Source organism: Felis catus, chromosome E2 (genome assembly GCF_018350175.1).
Source record: "Felis catus isolate Fca126 chromosome E2, F.catus_Fca126_mat1.0, whole genome shotgun sequence".
NCBI classification, from domain to species: Eukaryota; Metazoa; Chordata; class Mammalia; order Carnivora; family Felidae; genus Felis; species Felis catus.
In genome coordinates, this window is record NC_058382.1 from 25,863,473 (window position 1) to 25,883,386 (window position 19,914).

At 34.3% G+C, this 19,914-nt stretch overlaps 1 protein-coding gene across 7 annotated transcripts in view; it reads left to right on the top strand.

Annotated features, from left to right (window-relative positions):
- The window catches only part of PHKB (phosphorylase kinase regulatory subunit beta), a 269,459-nt gene that overhangs the window by 151,447 nt on the left and 98,098 nt on the right, over positions 1-19,914 (top strand). For all 7 annotated transcript variants that reach the window (XM_019819691.3, XM_011290177.3, XM_011290178.3 and 4 more), the window contains 6 exons: positions 416-479; positions 9,291-9,386; positions 10,664-10,861; positions 14,492-14,549; positions 15,095-15,172; positions 17,185-17,343. In XM_019819691.3, coding sequence (XP_019675250.1) covers positions 416-479; positions 9,291-9,386; positions 10,664-10,861; positions 14,492-14,549; positions 15,095-15,172; positions 17,185-17,343 — 653 coding nt within the window. The remainder of the gene's footprint in view (positions 1-415; positions 480-9,290; positions 9,387-10,663; positions 10,862-14,491; positions 14,550-15,094; positions 15,173-17,184; positions 17,344-19,914) is intronic.

The following is a 19,914-nucleotide window of genomic DNA, read 5'->3' on the forward strand; positions in this document are numbered from 1 at the left end:
CTCAGAGTTGATGTCAGAAAAGTTCTGTTAAATTGATCTGAACTAATGATGCCCAATCTGGTTATTACTGAGTACATGTCATCATAATACACCTTCCTCTAAAGTTCATCTTTTTTTTTTTTTTCTTGAGTTAGTGAATATAAATGATACTGGGATTAAAACTACTCCCACCAACAGTATGACCATTTGTCTAGATCAAGGTGAACTTAGAAATATTTTTCCCAGAAGATCACTAACCATAAAAAAGAAAAATTAAAATAGTGAAATGTCAGATTAAAGTCTCTTAGACATTATTTTTCTCATGGAAGTTGTTATAAGTGATAATAAAGAAACTTACTTGTGAATATTCATTAGATAATGGTTATTTTGTAGCCATATACATCAGAATTATACAGTATTTCCTTTTTCCTTTTAGCTCTGTTGGCTTAGCAAAAGCAGCTCTAGAAGCAATTAATGGATTCAACCTCTTTGGCAACCAGGTAAAAAGAAACAAAAAACAAAAACAGCAATATCAACAATAAATTTTGATTATTTTGTTGAATAGTATGATTAATTAATGTGGCCATTCATTTACCCAGTCATTCCTTATGATCAAAGAATGTCTGGAATTTATGTAGTTGCTCATGGTTGAACAACCTTTCCTTTGAATTTGACTTGCCAGTTAAATTTTAAATTTAATTTTCTAACTAAAAAACATTGCTTAATTTAAAAATATCTTTTGATAAAGAATTGTCATTTTCTTTGTTCAATAAGTTTTCTCTCATATCTCTTGTTGAACTTTCACATTTTTATTTCTCTTTCTTTTTTTAAGTAAGTTCTACGTCCAGCATGGGGCTTGAACTCAAGACCCCGAGATCAAGAGTCTGATACTGTACCAACTGAATCAGCCAGACACCCCCAGTTTTCACATTTTAAAATATTCTTGACGTTATAAATAATATATTTTCCATGTCAGTTCCCATGTTAATTTCAACTTAACGTGTATCAATATATATCATGGATAAGGGAGTTTGTGTAATGTGTGCAACCAAAGATTTGGAAACTTTGATCCTAGCTTAACCTTCAGCTGGCTGTAATTTTATGTCAATATCTCATTTTCTTTGGGATAAAAAGGAAACCCTGACTGTTATCTTAAATTTTCATAAGATGTTTAACTAGTTTCTGCACCTAATCAAGTGACCATGGACTGAGTTGTCAAATGGAAGGAAATAATATGTAGGAATACAGGTTGCTTTTCTGGGTCAAGGAGTAAACTAAATTTCGTTAGCAATTTTTGTAGATTTCTAAGATGGGAGGGTAAAGGAAGTTTCCAATTGATACTATAATTAACCCTAAGCTATTAAAATGCTAAGTCAGTGAACATACATTTTAGGAAGTTATTGCAAAATGTGACATGGTTTTTGTTATAGCAGTTACAATACTGTTCACCTCAAGTCTTTAATTTAAGAAAGTTTCAAGTTGGAGTATGGTAGCACAACTGCCTTTCTGCCCCTTCCTATATATGCAGTCTCTTTTCTTCTCACTCCCATTTCCTCTGGAGGATGGACTCTGATTATATCCAGTCCATGAAGAATGAAGAATGAGCACAGACATGAAAGGATTGGGAAAAGGAGAGCAACACCCCATTCTGGGTTCCCAAGAGGTGACTCTAAATCACCCACTCCCATACTCTTCTTCCTCTCTCAAGACTTCTGGCTGGAGAAATGGAGGGATCAGAGATCATGGGTACTTAGCAGTGTGTGAGCCTACTGAAAATCATGAGTATTAATATTATGACTCTCCTGGAGATTCTTGGTTCCCCTGGCACTGTAGGATCCCTTGCCTTGTACCAACATGTCTGTCTCTCTGGAAGAGTCAACATACTCAAGAAAATCCCACTATATATATATACGTGAGTGTGTGTGTGTGTGTGTGTGTGTGTGTGTGTGTGTGTATTGAAAAGTGTGTGTATATAAATATATATATATATATATATATATATACATATATATACACATGTGAATTTATGTGTGTAAATATAAATATGTAGAGAATACATATATAGAGAGATAGGTAGATAAATAGGGGTAGATAGGAAGGAAGGAAGGGGAGAGCAGTATGGCATAAAGGAATGACGTTTTCGGAGTCAGGAAACAGGATCACTGTGTGCTCTGTACTCCCACCTGTGAGCTCTGTAACTTTGGCTAGTTATTTATCTATGTCTCATCTTCCTCATCTAAAAAGATAGAGAAAATGATACTAGGACCTAACTCAGAAGGTTTTTATGCAATTAAAAAACTTAATTAGCATAATGCTTGGCAAAGATTAAACCCTCAATAAGTGTTAATCTCTTGTTATTATTAATGAATTACTGGTAATACTGGTAATCCTAAAGAAAGGAAATGAAGAGAAGGACTGAAAAACCTCTAGAGAGTATCTCAAGGGGACTGAGAAGAGTCATGGACTAAACAAGTAGTGTTAAAGTCTGGAAAGATGCAGGTCTTGCTCTTCTGTTCTCTATGGCCTACCAAATAGTGGCTGAGCTGTGTGTCTAGGTTGGATGTTAAGAAGTAGTGATCAGCTCTTTTTTGCAGTTGTGCCATCTCCTTTGATGTACCTGAGTTGTAGCATATGTTACTTCTGTATCTACTATGTATACCTCCTCCACCTACTTAGATACCCACATCCCTATCTCTAATACGCCATCTCTCAGAGCTCTGCCTTCAGGCTGCTTTTCCCAAGAAGCTTTAATAGATTGCTTAGCCATAATTCTAAAAGCACTGAATTGCTTTTTTATGCATTCTGATTTTGAGTTATAAATATACTGCTGGTATTGTTACCCAGCCATAATTTCTCAATCTTGGCTGCACACTGAAATTATTTGAGGAGCTTAAAAACAATGGTGATGCCTGGGCTCTACCCCTAGAAATTCTGATTGAATTGGTCTGGGGGAAGCATTGGTTTTGAGGTTTTCCTGTACTGCCCAGGAATTCTAATGTGCAGCCAAGGATGAGAATCATTGTTCTAAGCAGAGTTCATTCTTGATCTTGTTTAGCTCATGTATGTTTACAGCAGAGCCATGCACCAAATGTTCACTGACTTGAGTATTTCTTGATTATTTCAAATGGGCAAATAATATCTTATTCCTGTGGCCACATAGATGTTACCTATTGCAAGTAAAATCCCTCTCCATCTTCCATTTTTTTGGATAGTATCAGAGAGAATCCTAGTTTTACAAATTCCCACCACTACACCAATTAAATTAGAGAGGTACCTGCTAAAGAGTAACACATTTAAAAGTGCATGCAATCTTTTTAGTGTTTAATGATCTTATAATATTGCTTCGTGTACTTTAAAGAGCTGTGATCTAATTAAAAGTCAGTGGTTAGAAAAATAACTAATATAACAAAAAAATGTTTTTATTCAAGTGAAAACGCTAAGAAACCTCTTCAAGACTTGAGGGATTTCAGGTCACATGTATATTCTCAGTTATTTCTAACAACCATTGACACAGTGTTTTGGAAGACCTGATCATGTGTCTTTAATTCAGAGCTTTCAAAAAATGCTTTTCCTATTGGTGGCAACTTAGAGAGTCATTGATCTTTGGAGTTGGAAGGGCCCTTCTCTCTGAGTGATCAGAGTTGAGATGGCTTTTCACAGGTTATGAAACAGAGAGGCAAACCAAGGAATTAAACCAAAGACACTTGGTAATGAATCTGGAATATCAGATATTAGTACAGGAAACCTTGGATCTTGAATGCTTTCCACCTGTAGAAGTGACAGCTGTGCTTTTTCTTGGAAAACTCTTAAGGCACTTAAGAGTCAAAAAGTTCTTAATTTTTTAAATTAAATTAAATTTTGTATTGAGAGAATTAATATAAAACATTAATTTCAGGTGTGTGACATAAGGATTAGATATTTGTACATGTTACAGAATGATCACCACATTAAAGTCTAGTTTAACATCCATCAACACACATAGTTACAATTTTTTTTTTCTTGTGGTGGGAACTTTTAAGATCTATTCCCTTAGTAATACTCAAATACACAATACAGTGTTATTAATTAGAGTCACCGTGCTGTATATCACATTCCCATATTTATTTCATAACTGAGAGTTTATACCTTTTGACCACACTGTTTTCTTCTTAATTATTGAACTTTTGAAGGAAGTATCCACTTATCAAACAATGTGAAAGCCCTGCCTTTAACCCTTAGTGTACTTTGGTGTAAGAGATAACATGGATGTTAACTTTTATTTTGATGGGAAATTATTAGGTGGAATAAGCTTTTAGCTTTCATTATGATTATCATCTTTCTACTTCTTTTCTTTTTTTGATATCAGACTAGCTTTATTATTCAAGAAAAAACCCATTATTTAAATATTCACTCTGAAACTATTTTCAAAACTTATTTTCCTTTGCGAAAGAATATCTAAGAAGAAAATATGATAAAATGGCCCAGTTTATTTACTGATCAGTTTAAAATAAAGGCTAATTTGTAACATTTAGAAGCATAACTCATATAACCCTAAATATAAGAATTATATGTTTCATCATAGTTTCAATATATATTCCATAAAAATATAGTGGCAATATGTAGAAAATTATTAGAAATATTTAAATAAATCATACTTTATACTCAGGAAATGTCATAGGCATTGTTAGCAACAGTGTTGTGATTCCTGAGTCTAAGTCTCAGCTCTGCTCTTCCGAAACCCTGAAAATTAACACTCAGGCTCATCTTTCCCTGTAGTTTGAAATTTCCTTCAACAGTATGTGAGTAGGATTTTCGGTAGAGAAAAGAAGCCTGGCTTGTGGGAGGGGCTACTGGAGGTTCCTGTTGGGTCAGTATATAAAAGTTGGCACCTGGGTGGTTCAGTTGGTTAAGCATCAGACTCTTGATTTTGGCTCAGGTCATGATCTTATGGGCTGACAGTGGGGAGCTTGCTTAGGATTCTTTCTCTCCCTCTCTCTCTGCCCCTTCCCTGTTAGTACTTTCTCTTTCCCTCTCAAAATAAATAAATAAACATTTAAAAAAAAGTTAGGGGCTTCTGGGTGGCTCAGTCAGTTAAGTGTCCAACTCTTAATCTTGGCTCAGGTCATGATCTCTTGGTTTGTGAAATTGAATCCCTGCTTGGGATTCTCTCTCTCTGTGCCTCCTCTGCTTGTTCTCACTCTGTCTTTCTGTCTCTCAAAATAAATAAGTAAACTTTAAAAAAATATTTTAAAAACGTTGGCTATTTACACACCCATGCCACCCACAGCCATGGTGCAGAGGGGTAATGCCCACCAGCAAATATCCTTTCTGTAAGAATGCCACTAGCCAGGATCTGCCACAAAACTAGAGGACAGTCTGGTGCTGAACTAGGGAAGAATGTGGTGTGATTAGAGTGGTGTGGTTTTGTTTTCAGAAGAATAGAAAAGATATCATGTATAGTAGATATATTGACCAGTTTCACTGTTTAATTCTTTGCTGCTAGATGAGGGCAGCAAGCCCATTAACTCAGGTTCAGAGAAGTGATTAATGGGGAAAAGAAAGGCTCAGACAATCCTTCAAATCATTTCACTTTGAATTGAGACTAAAGAGATCATCAGTGTCTTATGGTCATAGATATCACCCTTGGTACCATCCCAGAAATGTTTGTTGTGGTCATGGAGCCTTGAGAACACGTCTCAGTACAGCTCTTACCCACCACTAAAGCTCAAGTCCCCATGACAGTAGTCAGGTTGACTAAAATTCTAGTGTATTATTTACTAGGACACAATTGCAGAAACTCAATTTGGGGATTAAAGTTTAACTATCTGTCTTTAAATATGTCCTTCAGCTGAAGTTGGGATGTTATGGCAGAGATGTAATGATTTCAGGAAATGGAAGGTGAAAATAAAATATCCAAAGCTAATCAGATATTTTGCAGTGACATATGCATAATAAACATCCTTTCAGATTTGTGTCTCTAGTTGGAGAAATCAAGATACTGACAGATGCACTGAGGCCAAACTCTAAAAGGTGATGACTAGAGAGATTGCTCATATTATGAAAAATGTTGAAAGTAATGGAGACATATGTAGCTTCCTTTGAAGTTTATGGTCCTAAAATTAACATGTCTGATAATTTAAAGTAGGTGATAATTAATTCCATATGTATGTTCTCCTTGATGGCTTTTTTATAAAGTTGTTTCTGAATAGGAATAGCAGCCCATGCCCTTGGATGAATTTTATTCTCCTGTAAATCTGGGTTATATATCTAAAGCATGTTATATTTTTTAAGAAGGTAGCTAAACAGTATAGTTAACCAACCCTTGATCTCAGTGTTTAAATATGGTAACATTATGAGATTATTTTTCCTTTTGTGCATATTTCTTAGAGGCTGGCAGAGGAAGAGACCTCAACCAATACTTTGAAATTAGATAAATAAGCCATTTATTTGTGCCCATAAAATAGAAGTTTCCTCTTTATATTAATCAAAGAGGGACAGGAATTGCCAGATTTGTCATTTCACTTTATTACTTAAAAAGATTGCCCTACTTAGACTGCATCTTTTAAAAATTCAGTTCAAGGCAGACTGATTTGGCATACAACTAACTTTATTAATTATCAGCCTAAGGGTAAACTGTAAGTCCTATTTTCTATACTCACAGATTCCCAACATCACATGCCCATTTATTTCTCTATTTTGTTCTAACCACCCTACTAGCTTCCTTTTCCCCAAAATTCATATCCTAGTTTACCTTCTCCATTAAGTGTCCTAGGTTCCCTATTGTTTTTCTCCTGTTGACTTAAGTTTATTGTCATTAGTATTCTTTCATCTAAGCTAATCATTTGGTATATAGTTTTGTACTGCCATGTGCAGTCTTTTTGTTTTGCTTAATATTTATCTTATTTAGGAATATGTCACCTGGGTCAGTTATTTGAGAGATCAAGTTCTCTCTTGTTTATTTTCCTCAAAGGAGAGAGTACTTACTCTGACAATGGCAGCTACTGCATCAAACTTTGTGAGCTCAGTTTTGTGGGTGGAGATGAGAAGCTGAGACTTTAAAATCATAGAAAGGACAGTTTAGCATTAATCTCATTGTTGAGAGTGAGCTTTACTCATTCATTTTTTATTTATTAATTTATCAGAGTTAAGAGAGATTTAATAAATGATACTATGAATGAAAAATTATTCTATTTTTAGAGATAATATTCACGTATGAACAGGCTAACAGGAAAAATATACATATAGTGAATCTGATATTTTGATATAGAGTGTAGTAGTACTAGATTTTGAGTCCGTCTAGGTGATTGATTTGAAATATTTCAGTTTCAGGGTGAATACATCTTTGAGGCTGGTGTAAATTTGGATGAGATTTAGAGGGTAATATTAAAGTATCATGAAAGTTATAGAGTTCTCTTCTTCCTTTCCCCATGTATTTTTCTGAGTATTGTCTTATTATGGAAGCAGTCTCTGTATACCAATTTCATTCCCTGCATTTTCTTTTTTTAACACTCATTATTGATTTAATACCTTTTTAAATTTCCCCCTTTGCTTCTTGGTGTTTTTTTTTTTTCCAGTAGATACATGCTAATCAGGATACAAATAAGGTCCACACCTTGTATTTTGTTATGTCTTTTAATTTTATGTCACAAAATGTGATTTGTCTTTGTAAATGTTCCATGCACACATGAGAAAAAATGGGTATTTTGCTGTTGTTTGGTAGAATGTCCTGTCTATTAGGTCAAGATAGTTGAATGTTTTGTTTAATATCTACTGTTTTTTCACAGAATTTCTTTCTATTTGTTCTATCAAATACTAAGAGATTGTTATTAAATTCTCTAACTTACAATTGTGGATTTGTCTATTTCTCCTTTCAGGTCTATCAGTTTTCATCATTTATTTGGATGCTCTGTTTTTTTGGTACATAAAAATTTAGTATTGATTCATCTTCTTGATAAATTGACCCTATTATCATTATGAAAATATTTAGCTCCCCAATAAAATTAAAAAAGCCATATTTGCTTATGACGATTCTCTTGAATATGAAAAGTGCTAATAGTAAATTAAAAAAATTTTTTTAATGTTTTATTTATTTTTTAATTAATTTATTTTTTTAGATGTTTTTATTTATTTTTGAGACAGAGAGAAACAGAGCGTGAGCAGGGGAGGGGCAGAGAGAGAGGGAGACACAGAATCTGAAGCAGGCTCCAGGCTCCGAGCTGTCAGCACAGAGCCCGACGTGGGGCTCGAGCTCACAAACCATGAGATCATGACCTGAGCCGAAGTCAGATGCTCAACTGACTGAGCCACTCAGGCGCCCCAATGTTTTATTTATTTTTAAGACAGAGAGAGACAGAGCATGAGTGGGGATGGGGCAGAGAGAGAGAGGGAGACACAGAATCTGAAGCAGGCTCCAGGTTCCAAGCTGTCAGCACAGAGCCCCATGTGGGGCTCGAGCTCACGAACTGTGAGATCATGACCTGAGCTGAAGTCGGATGCTCAACGGACTGAGCCACCCGGGCGCCCCAGTAATTTATTTTTAACTTGGTTATTAAACCAATTGCCATTTTTTGGTTACCTATTTTTCTGTTAAAGTTTTTGGTTCTTACTTGAAAGATACATTTTAATGTGGGCAATTGTGTAACTCATGTTAAGACATGAGCTTTTACATCAAAGACCTGATTTTTGAACCCTTCCTCTGTTAAACTAGGAGTCAGCATCCTCTTCATTAAAAGAAGCATAATAATATCTACATATTGGAGATTAAGTGAGATAATCCATGTGAAGAACAGTGATTGACATTATGAATATTAGCTAGCATTATGTGGCATTATTATTATTAGAGATGCTCCTATCCTTTATACTGTAATCAAATAGTTTTTTATGTCTCTAATTATAGATTATATCTAACTTTGTTTAGTTAGATCATATAATCAATGTTCTTTTTAGGACTGTATAATTCAGATTTCATGAATTCTGATTAGTTCTTGCTTTATTCCTTATCAAAAATGCTAGCTAAACAATTTTTATCTTTATTAAAATAAATATCCTTAATTGATTAGTTATGTTGTAATCACTATGTTTTGATTTATAAGAAAACTAAGGAGAAATATGGAAAATGTAAAAATATTTATTTTTATATAAAATTGATATGTTTATTGCAAAAAATTTGGGAAATACTGAAAATATTAAAACAAAATTAAATCTTCTGTAAGGTCACTCTAAAATGCAACAAATGTTAGAATTTTTGTGAAATTTCTTGCAGTCAAAATGTCCATCATTCTAAAAGTTCTTTTTTCTTGATTTAGGAAATATGTTTTTCTCTCTTGTTCCAGGGATGTTCTTGGTCGGTTATATTTGTGGATCTTGATGCTCACAATCGCAATAGGCAAACTTTGTGTTCACTGTTACCCAGAGAATCAAGATCTCATGTGAGATATTATTATTTTTTCTAAATGTTTATTTATTTATTTTGAGGGGGGAGGGGCAGAGAGAGGGGGAAAGAGAGAGAATCCCAAGCAGGCTCCATGCTCAGTGAGGAGCTTGATGCATGGCTTGATCTCATGATTGTGAGATCATGACCTGAGCTGATATCAGGAGTTGGTTGCTTAACCAACTGAGTCACCCAAGCGCCGTAAGATATTGTCATAATAAATTAACATGAACTACCATTTATGATTGCTTCCCCCAAGAAAATGCTTAAAATGTTAGAGGTTGCGAGAGGAAGTGAGGAGATTAAATGTTGCCCCTCACTCTGCTGTCCTGTGGAAGTTTAGTTTAGGAAGTGAACAGAGCTGTGGACAAAGCTATTTTGTCCTTGAGTCTTTGTAGAACTATAGAAAACTAGACCTATTTTGAAGGGGGAGGAGGAGAGGGTAGCAACATTATACCCAAATGAATTTTTTGGTCATAGAATATTAGAAAAATGTTTTTCATGATTTATATTTCTTTTGAATAAAATTACCTGCTCTGTTTCTTTTCAATCATGTGATTCATCTTTAAACTTTTATATGCCTATAGTACCTGATTATAGATTTTTCTAGGGTTTTTTTGGCTCTGTTCTTAGAAAACATCCCAAATAAAATAATGTGATTATGTAAAAAGAACTATTTCATAGAAGTAATATATGATTATGATAAAAAAAAAAAAAGAACCCACAAATAAAAATATAATAATGTGACATCCACTCATTTTACCACTTAGTTATACTTTTAGGGTGACAACATTTGGGTCTGTATGTTTGCACATAGTTTTATGTACATATGTAATATTTTATTTTATAAAACTGGAAGAATATTATTTAAAATGCTTGATAACCTAGTTCTATGAATGGGCATATTTCCACATCTATAAACATTTCTACAATATAAATTTTAATGACTGCTAATTTACTCAGCTAATCGTGGGACATTCAGATTGTTTTCTGTTTTCACCATTATAAACCAATGTTATGATAGACTAAGTTATAATTACTAATTATCGGTGTTAAATTTTTACACACTTCCTTAGAGTTTGAGTCCAGTCAAATCTTGAAAATACTCCTTATTAATGGATAAATTTTTATCTTCTCTGTAAGGTTTGCTAATTCATGTCCTTATTGTCAGTTATGTAACCTGATTGACTTTTTCATCTCCCTGATTCTCACTGGGCTGTGTTGATCATATCATTGCAGGCACTTACATTACCTTCTTTTTCCTGTTGCCCCCAGAACACAGATGCTGCCCTACTACCTTGCATCAGTTATCCTGCATTTGCCCTGGATGATGAAGCTTTGTTTAGCCAGACACTTGATAAAGTAGTTAGAAAATTAAAAGGAAAATATGGATTTAAGCGTTTCTTGAGAGATGGTTATAGAACATCATTGGAAGATCCCAACCGACGCTACTACAAACCAGCTGAAATTAAGGTATCAAAAAATATTTCATACCATAACAGAGTGGTCAAAAGCACTGATTCAGGAAACAGGCTTCTTAGGTTTGAATTCTGGCTCTGCCACTTACTAGCTATCTGGCCTTGGGCAAGTTAATCAACCTCTGTGTGTTTAATACTTTTCATTGGTAAAATAATCATACTATTATTGAAGTTCTTATGAGGATTAAATGAGTTAACATATATCTAAAAGTGCTTCAAATGGTTCTTGACACAGAGTAAGCACTCAGTAAGTGTTAGCCTTATTAGTAGTAAGGCCCATTTGCTAATATTGAGCCATGTTGATTCACTGGATGAATAATTTTTCTAACTGCACTTTCAGTACTTTGCCTGCCTGCTCCATATTGTTTGCCTTATATAATAGGAAATATCTGTTTGTGATTCAGCTTTCAGTCTTTTAAACAAATGCTCTTTTTTTTCTGTTTCACTTAGACATTTCCCTTTGAAATATAGTCTTCTTAATATTTAGTTTTAAAGCAGTTATTTCAAGTGCACATACATACCACTTTATCTAGGTTTACTGTAGCTATTTTTAAGCTGTCCAGAAAATTATAACACCCCAAAGAAAGGGTAAGCATCCATCCACATTGCTGAAGACTTCCCTTTGGTGGTATATGTGCTGCCGAAGGGAGCACTTCCCTTTGGTGGTGTAGACTGAAAACTATTTTTGTAAGCATGGTCCTAACTTTGAAGATAGGTAAGGAAGATCCCATGGATCTGTATATAGAAAATGTCTTGGCAACATTGTACCTTGTAATTTGTTAGGCAATTAAGTGCCACTCTTTAATATTTAATACATAGTTTTGCTGGACAACTAGACAAGCTATTTATCATTTTACTTAATTTCACAATTATCATCTAGAAGCAGTAGGAGCCATTTTATTGTGTACATATTTGAAACTTTATTTATTTATTTATTTATTTATTTTAAATTTTTTTTTCAACGTTTATTTATTTTTGGGACAGAGAGAGACAGAGCATGAATGGGGGAGGCTCAGAGAGAGAGGGAGACACAGAATCGGAAGCAGGCTCCAGGCTCTGAGCCATCAGCCCAGAGCCTGACGCGGGGCTCGAACTCACGGACCGCGAGATCGTGACCTGGCTGAAGTCGGACGCTTAACCGACTGCGCCACCCAGGCGCCCCTATATTTGAAACTTTATAGCAGTACTAGGTTGGATCACAAGATCCATTTATTTCTTAAGCACTTTCAGATATCTCTTCTCTATTTAATAACATTTCTGAGCTGATTTACAGCACTTACATTTGAATTGGACTTGCTGTAACTACTACCCTGAATATTGTCAAATTTGGGTCAGTCGAGCAGAGTTTCCTTATTTCTGTACCTGCTGCTGAGCACCACCACGGAAAGCCACAGCACCGTGGACAGATGCCACCCCAGATTCAGAACACCCATCTTGGTTCAGTCCTCATCATTGATTTCACTCCTTGTCAGTACTGCTGTGTGACTCTGCTAGGAACTCCCCTTACAAGCTTTTCCAGCTTTTTTTTTTTTTTCTATTTGTGTTCAAGTTCTCAGACTTTACTTCTTACTCCATAGCCTTTCATTTCTTTTTTTCTCTGTTTTTTCATTTAAAAAAATTTTTTTTAATTTGTTTATTTTTGAGAGAGAGAGAGAGAGAGAGAGACAGAATGCGAGCGGGGGAAGGGCAGAGAGAGGGAGACACAGAATCCAAAACAGACTCTAGGCTTTGAGCTGTCAGCACAGAGCCTGACGCAAGGCTCAAACTCACCCACCGCAAGATCATGACCTGAGCCAAAGTCAGGCGCTTAACCGACTGAGCCACCTGTTTTTTTAATGCCTATTTATTTTGGAGACAGACACACACACACACACACACACACACACACACACACACACCGCAATGGGGGAGGGGCAGAGAGAGTGGGAGACACAGAATCCAAAGCAGGCTTCAGGCTCTACGGGGTCAGCACACAGCCCTACATGGGGCTCAAACCAACCAGCAGCAAGATCATGACCTTTGTCAAAGTCAGACGCTCAACTGACTACCACCCAGGCAGCCCATAGCCTTTCATTTCTGTTTGACATCCTCCATTCCATCTGTCCTTCATCCATACCTACCTTCATCTCTCTTGTCTCACAGAAGGTGCTGTCTGTTCTTTATCCTACGGCTAACCCTCCACATGTACACCTTAACCTGTTCTCTTTTACTTCCTTGGGTCTCTTACTCTATCATTTGTTTTCTTCTCTGGTAGAAGGATGTCTGTCTCTATCTTTTTCTTTTTATCCTCCTCATCTTCCTCACTTTCCCTTTCCTTCGTCTTGCTTTCCCCCCAACTCCAATCAGCTTCTTTTCCTCAGCATAAACACAGTGATGTTCATAATTAGAAGAAAAAAAAACCCAAAAAACCTTACTCCTGTCTGCCTCCAATCCTCTCTGTCTCTTTGTAGCCACACTTTTGAAATGCATAGTCTATTCTTGGTGTGTCTCCTTGTTTGCCTCCTACTCACTCCTTCATGTTACACTCCAGCTCTTCTTCAGCATTTACCAGTAGCTGTGTTGGTTTCAGTTAGTTTAGGTCACTGGTGGTAGTGGATGATTTTCACTGAACCTCTCCTTGACATTTGAATGCTTTAATGGAGACCTCTTTCTTGGAACTTTCTTCATTTTCTGTGATCCTATGCTCTTCCTAATTCTCTTTTGTCATTGTCTTTCTTAGTTCCTTTTCAGATTCTTCTTCTGCCGCCTCCTAAACATTGCTCTTCTCCTGAGTTCCATCCTTACTTAGCCCTATTCTCTTTTCATGCAATCATAGCTTCAGCTATCACTCTTAACTCCAGATCTCTATCCCTAACCTATACTTCTCCCTCTTAGTGCCTTACTGTGTATCCAACTGCCTCCTTCTGGATATCCTTAATTACTTTACTTGCCAGGCCCTTTCTAATCTGGCTAGCCTGGTCCTCCCACCTCTTGGGTATTAGCTTTCATGATTTCTTTCTTGTTTGTTCCAGAAATACTGACTTGCTGGTAGTCTAACAAACTTTGTCTTCTTATAGATCTGTAGTTTGTAGTATTGTTTTCTCTGCATGGAGTTCCCTTAGTTCATCTCCCCAGAGAAATCCATCAAGCATTAATTGAAGCATCTCCTTTCTTATAAACCCTTCCAACCCTAGGCAGATTCAGGTGTTTCATTTCCTGTGTTCCTGATGTAACATGTGTAGACATCTCATATGATACTACAGTTGTTTATTGACATGCCTGACTCCCCACTAGGCTGTGAGCCCTTGAGGGCAAGTTCCCTCTTTTTTGGCCTTCATAGCCCCCTTTCTAGTTGGTGCCAGGCATTACAAAGGACTTAGTAAATATTTATTGAATGAATGATTAGTATGTGATGTATTAAATGGATGTGGTTTTGAATAATAAGAGTTCTAAGAATTCTTTTTAAAAGAACAATGAAGCTACTTATATCAGCTCAGTTTTGTTATTACTATATAAATCATCTATGTATACCCTAACTACAATTGTTCAATATATATAATTAATATATTTGTTCTAATTACCATCATTGTTATAATTGTTCTAATTAATTTTAGTGAAATTTTTAATATTTTGTCTTCTGTTTTAGCTCTTTGATGGCATTGAATGTGAATTTCCCATATTTTTCCTTTACATGATGATTGATGGTAAGTGCGCTTTTTTTCCTGAAATTTAAGGTATAGAATATAAGTGGTTTAAAGAAAAGCAGATTAAATATGACTCTTTCAGCTAGTAAAATAGACTATACCTCAGTGATGTTAACTGCTCTGCATTTTTATATGCTATTCTTCTCCTTTCTGAGTGAATATTAAATCATTTAAAGAATTAAAAAATATACTTTGGAGTTATTAAGAAATGATACAAATATATTTTCCTATTTGCAAAGAAAAATTTTTTATGAATAGTAATAATGAATATTATAATCTGTGACATTGTGAATATCTATAACATTTATACTTAAAAATAGACAAATTTCAATTAAAATTCAATTTTCACTTCTAAATGCTAACATGACCTTCTAAAATCAATTTCCTGGAATACTGTGATACATATTTGCATTACCTTTTTTCAATTTTATTTTTATCATTTACATACAAAATTACCAAAATAATCATAACTGGAATTTTTTTTAAGGTAAAATTTCTGTGGTGCTTATCCTCAGATGCTATTGGATTAATATTTTACATTTTAGGAGTTTTTAGAGGCAATCCCAAACAAGTAAAGGAATATCAGGATCTTTTGACTCCAGTACTTCATCAGACCACAGAAGGTATAGTTGGATTGTTTTTTAAGAAATTCTTCCTGCTGATATTTCCTTAATGTTCCTTTGTAATGCATTAAATGATGCCATTTTAAATAAAGCTATTTATATTAAAGTGAAAAAATGAATGGAGCCTTGAATGAATTATAAAGAATAATCTATTCATTGGTTATTATAAGTTTGTCTTTATAAAAGGAGTTCATTGGGCAAGACAAGGACGGGGAGTAAATTTAGGTGGTTATGGCCATAATCGTTGCAAAATAGTTTGCCAGATGGGCAGTGGTTCTTACTCTGATTACCTACTATGAAAACTCCTTCACTCTGTGTAGTGTGACAATAATATAGAGTGACCGATTTTTGTCCAGATCATCAGAAATGCTGTGTTCAGGTAAATGCTGCCCCTTCCAGAGGGCTACCTTAAGAGGCTCTGCCCTAGCCTAAAGGTACTACCATTTCCAAAAACATTCAGCCTCCTCTTTGGAGTTGTTTCTTTGATCTTTAGCATGTTATTTTAAATGTCTGCCTTGTGCTAATGCCTCATCCTTTGAGCATAGATTTAATATTTTAGAAATGGCTTAAAGACTCTTAGGAGTCTTTAGTTGGTTTTAGTTAAACACCAGTGGGGCCCATAGTCAGTATGACTAAAAAACTAATTCTCAAAGAATTCCAAAGAAGAAGCTCCAAATACTTCAGGGTTTGGAAGTATTAATAAAATAAGAATATGTACTAAATAAATAAATAAATAAATAAATAAATAAATAATATATATGTGAACAGCTTTGAAAACATATTTATCTGAAAATTTAAAAAATTATGTGTGGGTAAAAAGTGGGTGGTCTTATGGACATGGTGTACAAACTTGCAATTATAGCATTGGGCCCGTTCTCACCTCACACGAAGTTTGTGATATTCTTTACGGTTTTCCACAAGTACCTTAGAACAAAAACTTCACAGTATGTGCTCACCCTTGAAAATTCTTGTAATGTTAAAATAGTGAAATATTTGTGGATAAACATTGAATTCCAAATAAATATTAAATTTTAAAACCAGTTACTTATATCTTTATGCTACAAATAGTAATTTGTCCAATGTGAGATATAATGTAATGCATGTTATAATGAATATACTATTTGAAATCCCTTGAATCAGATTGTTAGTATTCAGTGGTACATTATTGATGCATTGAGGTGGTAGTTCAGTGTACAGCAGTTCAGTCTTTATCATGTTCAAAGAGTGATTTTCAAACTATTCTTTGTGTATCATAGACCTTTTTACTGGTTTTAGATACAAATATAACTATTGATGGATGTATGAAGGAAGCAAATTTTAGAGAAATGTGTGCAATTTTATTAGGAAAATTAAGTGTACTGTGGGCTGATAGTGCAAAGTCTTCTGTAGCATTGTATTAGAATGTTATTGTTATTTTTTTTTCCTTTTATGTCATCCACAAAGATTTTAGTCTTTGAATAATAAATTTTAGTTTCTATCAAGGAATGTTTTTAAATGGGTCGGTCAAAGAGAGAATGGATTTTTTTTTTCCCTTCAATGATATTGAATGGTAGATAATGGACTTAATGTTTAAAATGGGGATTCCTTTGCTTTAAGCAATGGCTCAGGGTTATAATTCTTCATTTGGGATTACACAGTATCTCATTTGTAATGCTTCTACATACTAATCCTATTAAAGATAGCTTCTATGGCTCTAAATGTTTGCCTACTGTATTTTTATCAATTCATTTAAAGGTGTTAAAATTAAATGTTGTTAAAGGAGATTATGTACACATTATTGGCTAAAGCATAACATATGCTGTCAAATTAGTGTTTTAAAATCAAGGAGCTTTATCCACATTTTTCACTGGCAATTTCTGAAAGCCAAAATAACCAATTTTGTATAGCTTATCAAATCTGTTACCTCCTTTACAACCTATTTCTCTGCTTTCTAACATTGCAATTTCTTGAAGGGAAAATTTGAGGAGGACACTGATTTTTATATTTCAAATATTTATTTTAAAACTCCACAGGTTATCCTGTCATACCAAAGTACTATTATGTGCCAGCAGATTTTGTAGAATATGAGAAAAGAAACCCTGGTAGTCAAAAGCGATTTCCTAGCAACTGTGGCCGTGACGGAAAACTCTTTCTTTGGGGACAAGCCCTTTATATCATTGCAAAACTTCTGGGTAAGTGGAGAAGGTTGGGAAGATTTTTTCCCTTGTAATCAAGCTATTAGAAATAAGTATGTTTCAGGGCACCTGGGTGGTTCAGTTGGTTAAGCATCCAACTCTTGATTTTGGCTCAGGTCATGATCTCATAGTTTGTGAGATCGACCTCCATGTTGGGCTACATAATAGTGCCGGATTGAGATTTTTTTCTCCCTCTCTCTCTGTCCTTCCCCCCTCAAAATAAATAAATAAACATTTATTTTTATGTTTTTTTAATGTTTTTATGTTTTATTTCCCATTTATGGGAACTTTGAGTTACTTTTATATAATGTAAAAAAAAATCTGATTTTATGCTTGGTCATAGCTTTAGTAAACCACTTGCCAAAAGGAATTGGTTATCTCAAAGTTCTCTTCCTTCTCATAAATACACATTGACAATTTACTCAGTTAGCTTAGACCATTACTCATAGTTTTTTAAGAATTATTTTCCAGCTTATCCTAAAACTTCTGCTAAATATGAGTACTCTTTGGACACATTGAGATGAAGGCTAATTTAAAGAACACACACAAAAAAGCATTATTATGCATCTTCCTGCATCATTGCTTGCTAACATTTCGAATATTATTAGCATTCCCATCAAAAAGGCTATCATGTTAGAGTCAGAATTCCTTTATGGCAAATAAATTATGAAACAGGCTGATTGTAAATAGTATATATACCTGCACTAAAAGAACTGCTTAGTGTGTGAAGTAGTGTTATTGTCTTTATTGTTCCTAGTATTATTCTATAAATGTAAATTTGTTTCTGTCGTAAGAGTAATCATCTTTGGTTTCTTTTTATACATTCCATTAGGGAAGAATATTTCAGATTTCCAATTCAAACTTTACACAAATGATATATAAGGAGCAGACAGAAGCTAACCAAAGAAGAGAAAATCAAGTTAATGCTGTTTTCAATTTGCTTGTTTCCTAACTATATATTCTGGGTCTCCATATATACTTAATGCTAATTTAAGAACCTGTAGAAAAATTTACTTCTTTAAGGGGACAACTTTTTGATAAGGAGTTGATATTATTTATACAGGTCTTGCTTTTCGATTTTTTCAAAAGAAAAAATATATATACATGAAATAGATTTCTTAAAATCAAGCCAAGTTGGCAAGGTTATCTCTGGTTACAATGTTATTTCCATCTCACTAGCATGAATACAAAGAAGCCTTCTGGTGATACTCACAGCTAAATAAAACATGTTATAGTAGAGAAGTAGTTAACCTATCTAAGATAAAGAATTTTAATATTAGAATCATAAATTTCTATATACTACAGCTTGGAAATTGCAGATGAGCATGATGAAATTTTTCAGATTCTGAGGTTGAAAACTGGAACTTGGGGTATTGGATTTGAGATCTAAATGTTTATCGTCCTGATTTTTGCTCTATATCTGGTCTGGGATTGAGTGCTAGAAAGAATGCTATTTGAGAAAAGCCTGTAGATAAAATTGAGAAGGCTGATGAATTGGGAGTGCAGAATTGACTATATTCTACATAAGCAAATTGGGCTTTTAAAAAGGAAAAGGTTGAAAGTAGTATCAATCAGTAAAAAAGCATTAGATCTTCCTTACTCTGAAATAAATGTATTGAATGTAGACAGATTTTGAGTGTAGATAGCATTTTCTTATGTTAAGACCAGTGTGAACAGAAATAGTTTAGGCCATGCCTTCTCATCTCTGTTTCATGACCAAAAGGAAGAAAAACTTCAAAGAAATAGTCAATTTCTCTTTTCCCTGCTGAGCTACTAAAAAGGCAGCAGAGAACATACAGAAGGTGTGTTGCAAACCCTGAGATCACATACTTTCTCTCCCACTTAAAAAAGGAGATGCTTCGTGTTCATTATCACTCTGACCTAGCTGTGTGTCATCTGGTTAACAAACTCACCGGTTAAGAAGAATAATATCTCAGAAGATTCAGTCATGTAGTTGCTCTTAACTATTATATCCTTGCCTCAAGAACATCAAACTTCTATGGATGTTATTAAGATTCCAGTCACCACATTTACTTACAAAGTCTTATGTATTCATTAAATGAGGTTTGGTTAGATATCTGCTTGACAGCATTTTGTGGGCAGTTAATTGGAGTTACTTGAAAATAATAGAATATATTGTATAATGAATATACATATATATAATGTATATATATATATAGTGTGTATAATGAATATATATATATGAAGAATGAATGAATGAATATATATATAATGAATATATATGTGTGTGTGTATATAATGAATATATATATACACATGTACATATATATATATATATATATATATATATATATATGAAGAAAATGTGATGCTAGTTGCTACTTCATCATTGATCTTTTCCATGATTTAGCTGGTATTTGTAGAGGACTACTGTATGTTAGTCACTGATATCCAGTAGCTCTATAGCAAGAATCAAATGTGACAACCTAGGAAATATTTCTGTCTCTCTGAGGGCAGCCTAATTACTCTGATATACTATTACCTAATTACAGTGTTTGTAACTAAGGTAAGTACACTTGCATTTGATTTCATTCATGGTATTTTTTT